Source organism: Diospyros lotus, chromosome 5 (genome assembly GCF_014633365.1).
Source record: "Diospyros lotus cultivar Yz01 chromosome 5, ASM1463336v1, whole genome shotgun sequence".
NCBI lineage: Eukaryota > Viridiplantae > Streptophyta > Magnoliopsida > Ericales > Ebenaceae > Diospyros > Diospyros lotus.
In genome coordinates this window covers 9,726,575-9,739,092 of record NC_068342.1, presented here as the reverse complement: position 1 = coordinate 9,739,092, position 12,518 = coordinate 9,726,575, and the positions used below count along the sequence as shown (strand labels likewise).

Sequence of the window (12,518 nt, the reverse complement as noted above, 5' to 3'; positions counted from 1 at the left end):
GTATTGATCAAAATTAGTAACTTTATAACTATTAAATCTGAAAATATTTTTTAGTAATGAAATGTAACTAGAATTTTATTTATAAATGTATATGTTAGAGCAGCAAAATCACAAACAACATCAAATATTTTTGTGCCAAATCGCTAAGACTATCTTTAGACTATAAAATAGCAAAGAAATATTTTGGTTGCTAGTAAGTATGTTACCAATGCAAATAAGTTTGTCGCTGGCTTATTATTAGTCAGAAAAAATTTAATCATTAATGAATAATGATACATTTTGACAAAATGATTTTGTTGCCACTATAAGTTTGTGACGAAAATAATTAAGAACAAAATATTATGGGATTGAATCAATTTTGTGACATGAAATTAGGCAGCAAATGCAAATGCAAATGCATAGTGTAATTGGAATAGAAGCTTAATGATGATAAAATCAATCATGTGATTCGTATCAAGTTGAGAGATATGTTTTTCATTATTTAAAACTTGTTATGCCCATTATTGAGAGACCTTTTCAACATTTTTATTGAGAAAACAGGAAAAGGTGGCTCTTTTCTACCTTTACCTTTTTGAAAGACTGCAAAAGTAATTACTTTAGTGTGTGCATTTGCTTTTTTCTTTCTTTGTTAATTTCTTTGTAATAAATTAATTTGAGTGCTGACAGGGCAGGGGGCCCCAAACCAAACCATAATTGATTGATGAGAATTCTAGCTAAGACAAAAGCGCTTCGGCCCTGCCCCTGTTTAATTGAGGTTTGTCTTTGTTTCATCTTTAAAATGATCAAACAAATTGAAGACACACTAAAACTTAAAATAAATGATCCCTACCTACCTGTTAGGTTAGGTTAGATTAGATTAGATTAGATTTGGTTTCAAAGCCATATAATCTAATATTCTTTGGGGAAATTCTATTCAAAACTCGAAAATTTACTCTTCAAAACCCACACCCCATTAAAATTTTCAATAATTTTAATATATTTCTTTTACCTCCATAGCCAACTCTCTCCTCCAATCATCTCTTATTGCTGGCCATCACCTTACATCTCTCATCACCTATATAAATATATATATATATAAATATATATATACACACATAACATGGCGGCGGCCATGCAACCCAGCGCACACACACATATACACTCACACCTCTATATAAATATATATATACACACTCACACACACTTATATATATATATATACACACAAGTTCCATGGCCGCGGCCATGAAAACCTAGATGCTAGGGTTTTAGCAACCCCCGCACCGCGAGGTGCGAGGATTTCTCAAATCTCCGCACCTCGTAGTGCAGGGAATTAAGCCTTCCCCGACTAAGCAGTCGGGGAAGGTTGGTTTTATTTATTTTTTATTTTAACTAAATTTATTTTATTATAATAAAATAAAATAAAAATAATACAAATAAATAAATTCTAAATATCTGTATTTTAATTAATTTTAAATTAATTAATTTTAATTTTTTTTAAATATAAAAAATTCAACACCTAAGATGATTTAATACTTAAATCATGTGTATCTTTAAGTAATTCAATAAGATAAATTAATTAATTTTAAATTTTTTTAAGTATTAAAAATTCAACAAGATGATTTAAAATTTAAAATTAGTTAAATTATAATTACTTAAAATACAGATATTTAAAATTTATTTATTTATATTATTTGGCAATTTATATTTGGAAATTTAATTATATTTGTTATTTTTTATATTAATTATATTTTTATATTTCACATTTTAAATATATATGTGAGAATGAAATCAATGATATTTTAAAAAATGAGTAAAAAAATTTAAAAGGCTTAAACTTAAGAAAATAAATACATTAATTAAAAAAATAAAAAATTTAAAAGACCTCCGTACCACAAGGTGCGGAGGTTCGAGAAATCCCCGTACCTCGCGGTGCGGGGCTTGCTGATACCCCCGCACCTCGCGATGCGGGGTTTCAGCAGTCTTCATACCGCAAGGTGCGGAGGTTTCCATGGTCGCAGCCAGACTTTTGTGTGTGTATGATATATATATATATATATAAAAGTGTGTGTGCTTTTGTGTGTTAGTGTGTATATATATATATATATCTGTGTGTGTGCGCGCACGCCTATGTGTTGGGGGAAGGTGTTGGCCGCCATGGCCGACCCAGCAGCTGGGTTCATGGCCATATGTGTGTGTGCGTATATATATGTATGTTTGTGTGCGGGAGAGAAATAGAGAGGCGAGGCGGACAATTGGAGAAGAAAGTGGATTGTGGGAAGGGTAAAATAGGAATTTTAAAATTAGTGTGAAATTTTATTAGATTTGGATTATGAAGAGTAAAAACACGGGTTCTAAATAGAATTTTCCTATTCTTTGGTGTATCATAATACAGCAGCATATATTATATATAGCTGGAGTCTGGATGGAGAGGAAAAGGTATTGGTATTGGTATTTCACACTTGCACACTTCACACTTTACACTTCAACCAACCACAGTTTCTATAAATGGTAACCGTACTTACCCATTTCACTAAATGAAAGGTCTAAACTGCAAACTGCAACCTACTCTTTCTTTCACACTTCCACTCACTTTGGATCCTATCTATCTTAGAGACTTTTCTATGTAGTCTTGCTCTCGTCATTCCTCATTCGTCATCTCAATCATCTTCTCTTACAAAAAATTTAAATATCTACTCATGGTTGTTCAAATAGTAGAAGAAATAAATTGTTGCAGTACAATCCACGTCTATATAAAGGACATTTCCCAGCAATAAACGACATTATTGCTCTCTCTCTCTCTCTCTCTCTCTCTGGGGCCTCAAACCTTTCCCCGGTACTGATTATTTTCTTATTTGCATTTCGTTTAGAGTCGCGTGTGGTTCTAAGGAGCTTAAGTTTATTGAGTTTTTCAGGCGATTCACTCATTCATTTCAGCCATCTCGCATAGCCAGGTATTTATGAATATATGATTACAGCAATCTATATCTTTGCAACAATCCTGTTCTTAATTTTTGAAATTTTAAAATGAAAACGCCCTCCTCCTTGCTGTAGCAACATGAAACGAGAAAAATTTCACAGTGAAAGTAGAATTTTACAATTAATTTTGCTTTCTGGATTTTGAAACAGATGTAAACACATTTCCTCGTTTATGTAATCTGATTGTAATTGGAAAAGTTTCAGCATCTCCAAATGTTGTAGTTATGACTTTACCTTATTAGTGAATATTATTTACAACAATTATGGATCATGTTCATATGTGAGATATTCAAACTAAAATTCTGTTATTCAATATAGTTTGGTTCTGTACATGTCGCTATTTTTTTCCTGTTTTCGTCCATCCTTGCAGCAGATATAGAAGAGAGAGATCATGTGCAGCACAGCCCCAAGGTATCCCATATGTGCCAAGTATCCCACCCTGTATCCTCCCGAGTGTCCCAAGTGCTCTGCATTGTCTTCTTCTTCTGGATGTCACGATTATTACGAGCTTGTCCAGGCCGTAAACAACTATACGGGGTCTCCGGTTGATGAGTACAGCTTCGGTGCTGGACTACGGAAATTCTGGGAAGAATGGGACCTCAGGATTCTAATTCTATACATCCTCTACACTCAGTTGTACCTCCTCATTTTTGGACGCTTTAGGAGGAGATCGAAAAGGAAGTTCTTGATCAATCTGAATGTGTCGTTGCTGTATATTTTTGCTGACTTGTTGGCAGCTATTGCTCTCGGGAAGCTCTCCAAAGTCAAAGACGAAGGCACTCTTAATAAAGAAGCCGTGTTGCCCGAATTCAATCCAGATAAAATCTGCAACCCTGATAAACCAGAAAGTTTGTTAAGGGGTTTATGGGCACCGGTAATCCTGTTCTATCTTGGAGGTCCAGACACAATAACTCTCTTATACATAGAAGAAACTCAGCTGTGGCTGAGACACCTAATATCACTGTTAACACAAGGTGGAAGAGCATGTTACGTTTTGATTGTGACCTGGACTCCTTCTGGACTCTCTGTTCTGAGTCTGTTCATGTGGATTTCTGGAATTATCAAGTATGCCGAGCGAACATGGGTTATCAAGTCAAGAGCCCGGGCAATCTCTGAAGGTTTTCTTATACCAAATGATTGCACCGTTATGGATTTTAGTCCTGCTTCACTGAACAGGAAGCTTGAGCTCAAAAAACAAACAGAGCTCGTGGTTGAAGGTTATATCTGTTTCCAGACATTGAAGCCTCATATTCCTGGCTATCATGTGCTCAAGAGGCCGCTAGACAAATTCATGAAAGGGGATACAAATTCTCAAGACATTGCAACACAGATTGAGATTGAGTTGGGGTTCATGTATGATGTGCTCTTCAGCAAGGTAGGCACAATTTTTACAGCCTGGGGTTTCATTCTCCGGTTTATTACCTTATCTTGTGTAGTTTGTGTGTTGGTGGGATTCTTCATGGTTGACAAGCCTAGTACTAAAGATTTGGAAGATGATGTCCAAATTACCATCATTCTGCTAATTGGAGCCATTTTCCTGGAGATGGTTGGACTTCTTCTTCAACTTGTTTCAGACTGGGCAGTGGTTTGGGCATGTAAGCACGAGAGCAAGTTGTCAAGTCCAGTACTTTTTCTTCACGAACATCTAATCTCTCTGGGGCAAAGATGGTCTGAGGAAATGGGACAATTCAGTTTACTGAACTTTTGCACCAAATATGAGGCGACCGTGTTCAATAAAATGGTGCGGGCTGTGTGTGGCTGGAGGAAACTTCTAAGCATCAATTTCAGCTTGCCTTCGAGGAAAGCAAATCCGACTATAAAAGCATTAATCATCAATCAGCTTAGAGAGAGATCACAGAAGAATTCAGGACAACCTTCCCAGATATCATCCATGAAAGCAGGTGAGTGGACACTTACTAAATATGGATTGGGGCAAGCGCCCAAGTGGACCATGAACTTAGAATTTGGCGAAGCTATTGTTCTGTGGCACCTTGCCACAGACATCTGCTATCATGATGAAGAACCTACGGATGATTCAGAAGCAGCCAAAAGATTGTCAAATTACATGATGCATCTTCTTCTCATATGTCCTAATACATTACCCTTCTGTAACACGGATGGCGACTTCTTGACGGCTTGTGCAGATATAATGGAAATTCTGAAGAACCAAAAACTTACACTCGCTGATGCATGTGAGCACCTGAAAGAGATACCTCGCGAGCGCTGCAAAAGTCTCACAGTGAAACGTGCGAAACATCTTGCCAGTGTGTTGATGCAGAAACCGAACGAGGAAAGATGGGAGATCATGAGCAGTATGTGGGTGGAGATGCTGTGCTATGCCGCGAAGGAGTGTAAACTGAAATACCACGCCCAAGAGCTTAGACATGGCGGAGAATTTCTGACTCATGTGTGGCTGCTACTCATGCACTTTGGCATATATGGAGACCAAGAGACAATTATACCTCCAGATTTAAGGTCCAATGCGCAGGAAGGAATCAAAGGTTTCAACGATCTCACTCAATCAACGTTCTGTGAGGGATGTAACCTAAGTTTGTTTTAAGGTGGTTCTACATGATAATCCCACGTAATACACAGTCCTTCCAAATTATCCAGCTGCAGTATGGGAAAGTAATTTACTAGTCTTTTTTCCATTTTGCTGTTAACGAAATGATTGTGTGAAGCCTGCTGAAGTCTTTTCTTTTTCCTTTGTTGTTATCCTTAACTTCGGAAAATAACTCATAATCAAACCTTGTTTCCAATCATCCCCGCGCATTATCCTCGCCCGCCTACATTCATCAAATTAATTAACTGCTGCTAAATGCACAATGATCAAACATCAAGGAATGTTGAAGATGCGGTTGACCCTTCAACTAACCCTTGGTTCCGTTCTCGCCCAACCCATAATCACAGATGTGCTGCTTTGTTGTTCCGATGAGTAACACGGAGGAGAAGAAAAGAGTTATGGGTTGGGCTAGCAGTGGCCTTGCTTGGGTCGACATTTTAATCGTTGTCTTGAAAGATAATTGTTGGGGTGTGATGACCAATAAGTCCAAGGCGAGATGGTAAGATCAGATAAATATAAAACTATCATAAGTTTTGGTCTAAGATTAATAAATTTAAAGAAAAGTTCAAACTCACTTATAGAAAACCCAATAAAAGAATGGCTCAAATAAGTTTATCTTATTTTTTAGGAAAACGGGTTTGGCCCAATTGCTCAAAATAAGAGCCAAGCCCAACTCATTTTTTACCTAAGCCCATTAGTTGCCTTGTCTAAAGTCCATTATTCTCCTTATCTTTATCTAGCCTATTAGCCCATCATTCTTCTCTTTCAGCTCATTACTCATCTTATTTGATCTAGTCTATTTGAAATTATCGGAGACTTGGTTGTCACCATTCAAATCCAAGTTTGTTTCTTTCATTTTTTTCCACACCCTCATCTCATCTCTTCCGAATACCTAAGAAGTTTATCCTGATCTTTGTGAGATGCTATCTGATTCTTCGACGATTATCTACATATATTATGTTTATGGGGGTGATTTTTTAAAATTGGCGAGAAAAAGAGAGAGAAAGTGATAGAGATAGTTGCAGGAGAAAACGAGTAGTTGTTGGTATTCATTCTTGAGTTGAAATTATTTTCTTTCGATTTGAGCAAATTTGGGTTCGATCTAAGGTTAATTTTAAGTTTTCCTTGCGACCAATTCTTAGCTTTACCTTAGTGGGTTTAAGTTCAATCGATCTAAGCCTTGAACCCTGATTAATGGTTAATTTTGTAAAATTTTGTTACAATTATACTTATATTTTAATTTTAAAATTAGTTTAATTGAATATTTATGTGTAATTTGTAGTTATATCCAGATTTAGAGAAAATGAGATTTTAGAAGAAATTAGGGGTTAATTAGAAATTTTAGAAAAAAAAAAATTCACTTTAATTTTTTATCAAAAAAAATTAAGTTGAAAGAATCTGTAATATATATAAATATATATAAGATATAATATATTATAGTACATATATAAATATAATACATATACATATATTCATGCGTGAATGTATACCATACAAGTGTATGCGTGAAGCATATATATAACATATAATATAAGCATATATACCATAAAATATATAATATATAAGCATATAATATACCATATAAACATATATATATATAATATAATGTTATAACATATTACAATTGAATTGAAATTGCATGCGTCAAGCAGGGACTGGGAGGCCCAAATCAAGGAAGTCAAATTGGGGGCCCACATGCAATTGAAAATTGGAATTGAAGAAGCTCCCAGCGCATGCCCCATTTAAAGCCCAGCTTCAAGTGCAATTGAAGCCCAAAATTCGAAGGCCCGTGATTGGAATTAAAGACCCAATCACATGCAATGTCAATTTGGTAATTAAAATGGAAATTGGAGGGCTTTCAGTGGCTTTAAACGTGCGGTCCTAGGCTGTAAGGGAAATGGAAATTCTATTTACAACCCCTGTTTTCACTCTTCATAACCCATATCTCATAAAATTTCACATTAATTTTAAAATTCCTATTTTACCCCTTCACAACTCACTTTCTTCTCCAATTGTCAGCCTCTCTATTTCTCTCCTGCACACAAACATACACACACAAATACATATATATATATATATACACACACATGCGGCCATGAACCCAGTTGCTGGGTCGGCCATGGCGGCCGACCCCCCCAACACACAGGCGCGCACACACATACACACACACATTCTCTCTCTCTCTATATATATAAACCCAACACACACACTTATATATATATATATATACACACACACAACGGTCGGCATGAACCCAACACCACACACACTTATATATATATATATATATCACACACACTAACACACAAAAGCCTGGCCGCGGCCATGAAAACCTCTGCACCTCGTGGTGCGGAAACTGCTGAAACCCCCGCACCGAGAAGTGTGGGGGTTTCAGCAGCCCCCGTACCGCGAGGCGCGGGGATCTCAGCAAACCCCGCACCGCGAGGTGCAGGGATTTCTCGAACCTCCGCACCTCGCGGTGCGGAGGATTCTCAAACCTTCGCACCGAGGTGTGGAGGTCTTTTAATTTTTTTATTTTTTTTATTAATATATTTATTTTTTATGTTTTTAAGTTTAGGCCTTTTAAATTTTTTTACTCGTTTTTTAAAATATCATTGATTTCATTCTCACACATATATTTAAAATGTGAAATATAAAAATATAATTAATATAAAAAATAGCAAATATAATTAAATTGCCAAATAATATAAATAAATAAATTTTAAATATCTATATTTTAATTAATTATAATTTAACTAATTTTAAATTTTAAATCATCTTGTTGAATTTTTTATAATTAAAAAAAATTAAAATTAATTAATTTAAAATTACTTAAAATACAAATATTTAGAATTTATTTATTTGTATTATTTTTTATTTTATTTTATTATAATCAAACAAATTTAGTTAAAAAAAATAAAAATAAAACCAGCCTTCCCCGACTGCTCAGTCAGGGAAGGCTTAATTCCCCACACCGCGAGGTGCGGGTATTGCTGAAACTCCCGCACCACGAGGTGCGGGGAGTTCAGAAACCCCCGCACCTCGCGGTGCGAGGGTTGTAGCGAGATGCGGGGGTTTCCATGGCCGCGGCCATGAAACTTGTGGTTATATATATATAAATAAGTGTGTGTGAGTGTGTATATATATATTTATATAGGTGTGTGAGTGCTAGGTTGCATGGCCGCAGCTGCCATGGCCGCGGCCATGTTGTGTGTGTGTATATATATATATATATATAAGTGTGTGTGAGTGTGTATATATATATTTATATAGGTGTGTGAGTGTATATGTGTGTGTGTTGAGTTGCATGGCCGCGGCCATGCTGTGTGTGTATATAAATATATATATATATAAGTGTGTATATATATATTTATGTAGGTGATGGCTGGCGATGAGAGATGCAAGGTGATGGCCGACAATGAGAGGTGATCGGAGGAGAGAGTTGGTTGTGGGTTGTGAGGGTAAAAAATGTATATTAAAATTATTGAAAATTTTGATGGGACGTGGGTTTTGAAGAGTAAATTTTTGGGTTCTCAATAGAATTTCCCTAAGGGAAATACTCTCTGTAATACTTTTAAAATTCCTTGCCCTTCATTTAAATCTTTAACGTTTAACCATCCATCATTACTCTTCAAGTGCGTTCACTCACTTTCTCAATCACGATTGCCACAGCCATTTTACTCACCCACAACTATAACTGAACATCGCACAACTATTATTATTCAACACCGAGCATTATACAACTACTATTATTCAACACCAAATATTGCTCAGGCCAGTTCTCATCACCATAACCAATTACTAGTTACTATCAGCGATAGAAGATTATTATCCACTATTATTTGCGTAGAGTTTGACGAAAAAGATAACGAATGTTCCAGTGATAAACAACACAATTTACAACATTTATCACTGGTTCAATCACATAATTTACATATACATACACGAGGGATAAATAAAAAAAAATTAATTAAAAAATAAAAAATACGCCTTGAAACCCCGAATCTCGGGGTTCGAGGCTTGGCCCCGAACCCCGGGGTTCGGGGGCTAGAGAATGCCCCGAACCTCGAGGTTCGGGGACTGGGGATGCCCCCGAACCCTGAGATTCGAGGGGTGGGAGATACCCTGAACCTCAGGGTTTGAGGCTGGGGGATTCCCCTGAACCCCGAGGTTCGGGGGCTAGGGGATGCCCCAAATCCTAGGATTTTGGGTGGTCGAGGAACCCCGAATGTCAAGGTTCGATAAGCACCCCGAATCCTTGAATTTGAGAAAAATCAATTCTCTCGAAGTCATGAATTTCCCGAAACTATGAATTCAGGAGAATGCAATCTCCCGAACCTCGGTTCGGGAGAATTGCATTCTCCCGAATTCAATTATATAACATATTATATAATTAATTATATAATATTATATTAATTATATAACATATTATATAGTATTATATTATGTTATATATTATATATAACATTATATTAATTGAATTCGGGAGAATTGCAATCTCCCAAAATGTATATAATATATTATATGTATACTATGTATTATATATTATATGCATATTATACTATATATAATAATTTTATATATAAATTATTTCAAATGTATATAAATTATTTCGGGTCATTGTCCCCCGAATCTTTGGATTAATATTATATTTATTTTTTCTTGAATTAATATTGCTTTAATTTTAATTTTTTTTGAGTTAAATACAAATCGTAATAAAATTATGTTTATTTTTATTTCTTTAAAATTTATATTAAATTTATGATATTTTGTCATAAATTAAATAAAATCTAACAGCAAATACTAAAATAAAATATTATTACAAATAATTTAATATACTTTGAAAAGTTATAATTATAATAATACAGCAACAAATAATTCTAACAAAAAGAAGAGAATTTGATGCACGTGGAATGTCTTTTTTGGAGGATGGTATTTGAAGGGTATATTTGGAATAGAAATGGTTGCAAAAAGTAATAAATATGGTTGTAAATAGTAAAATCTAATATTTTACTTTACACTGATTGCGAAGAGCAAAAAGTATGGTTACAAATAGAATTTTCCAGGCTGTAAATCCACTCAACTCCAAGGGCAATGGCGTGAGCTTTATATATATATATATATGAGAAATTCTATTTGCAATCATAAGTTTTGCTTTTTGCAATTATTACATGTAAAATATTAAATTTTATTATTTATAGCCACATTTATTACTTTGTCTAACCATTTATATATCAAATATACCCTCTAAATACTCATCCCTCAAAAAACACACCCCACGCGCATCCAAGTTGTTCTTCTTTGCATCAAACCCTAGTCTTCTTCCTATTCTCCTTCTTCGTGTATCAAACCCTGTTATTCTTCTTTTTCTTCTTCAGACCATTCTCACAGACCACCGCCGACCTCTCGCCGTCTCCCACTTCGCTTGCCTTGCCCACCCTTTTCATTGGAGTTCTCCGGAATCGCAAAACCAGGTAATGCCCCTCCTTCAAGAGGTTAGGGGTTCTCCGAACCCTACAATTCGAGGAACCCCTAACCCCCCAAACAACGAGATTCAGGGGGTATGGGGTTCTCCGAATCTCGCCCTTCGAAAATAAGGGGTTTCTCGAAAAATATGAAAGTAACCATAACCTAGCTGATACCAATGATAGAAAATATGAAAGCAAATGATATACAAAATTGAAGCTGAACTTACCTAATTTCGCACAATAGAATTTGGATCAGATTAAGTTGAGTTATTGGTATAAAAAATTAAAATTAACTCAAAAGAAAAATTAAGATTAAAACAACATTAGTTCAAAAAAAATATATAATATTAATCCAATGATTCGGGGAACGATGATTCGGAATAATTTATATACAAAATCATTATATATATATGTATATAGTTATAATATGTATATAGTTATAATATATATGTATATAATAGTATACATATAATAATATATAATATTATAATATACATATAATATATAATAGTATAGTATACATATAATAGTATCCATTCTCCCGAACCATGGGTTTGGGAGAATGGATACTATTGCATTCTATATACATATTATATAGTATAATATTATATAATTGAATTCAGGAGAATTACATTCTCCCGAATTCATGGTTTTGGGAAAAATGTTTTTTCTCGAACTCATAGGTTTGGGAGAATTGATTTTTCCCGAATCCATGGATTTGGGGTGCTTACTGAATCCTGAGGTTCAGGGTTCCTCAAACACCCAAAACACTGAGGTTCGGGCAGTTAAGGGTTCCCTGAATCTCAGGGTTCGGGGAACCCCAAATCGACCGAATCCCGGGGTTCGGGGCATCCCCTAGCCCCCAAGGCAGTGTATTTTTTATTTTTTAATTCATATGTCGTGTATGTATATATAAATTATGTAATTGAACTAGTGATAGATGTTATAAATTTTGTTTTTTCTTGCAGAAACAGGAATTCTCATTATCTTCTTTGTCAAACTCTGCGTAAACATTTGCAGATAATAATCATCCATTGCTGATAAAAATGGCTATAACAAGAAGAACTGGGCTGAGCAAGGTTTGGTGTTGAATAATAGTGGCTGCTGCTCGATGTTGAATAATAGTAGTTTCACGATGTTCAATTGTGGGTGAGAAAGTGACTGTGGCGATGGAGGTCGAGAAAGTGAGTGCACGCGCTTGAAGAGTAATGATGGGTGATTGAGCGTCAAATATTTAAATGAAGAGCAAATATGAATTTTCATCTAAGGGTATTTTAGGAATATTAAAAGTGAGTTACAGAGAGCAAAATGTGTGGTTCCAAATAGAATTTCCCTTCATACGCAGAGATCGCACAATGAAGGGGAGATATATATGCACAGTGAGGTAGGGAGAAGAACGCAGCGGCTGTAAAATTTTTAAGTTAAATTTTTTATATATTTAAATTATAAATAAACATTCTTCTTTTTATATATGCATTATTTTTCATATCAATTCACAAAAAAATTTACAGAGCATATAGAATTTTGAA

General features: G+C 35.1%; 1 protein-coding gene across 1 annotated transcript in view; it reads left to right on the top strand.

Moving 5' to 3' along the window:
- LOC127802029 (uncharacterized) overlaps window positions 1-12,518 on the top strand; it is a 77,604-nt gene that overhangs the window by 40,818 nt on the left and 24,268 nt on the right. The window contains exon 4 of the mRNA XM_052337658.1: window positions 3,370-4,859. Within this exon, the coding sequence (XP_052193618.1) occupies window positions 3,370-4,859 (1,490 nt within the window). The remainder of the gene's footprint in view (window positions 1-3,369; window positions 4,860-12,518) is intronic.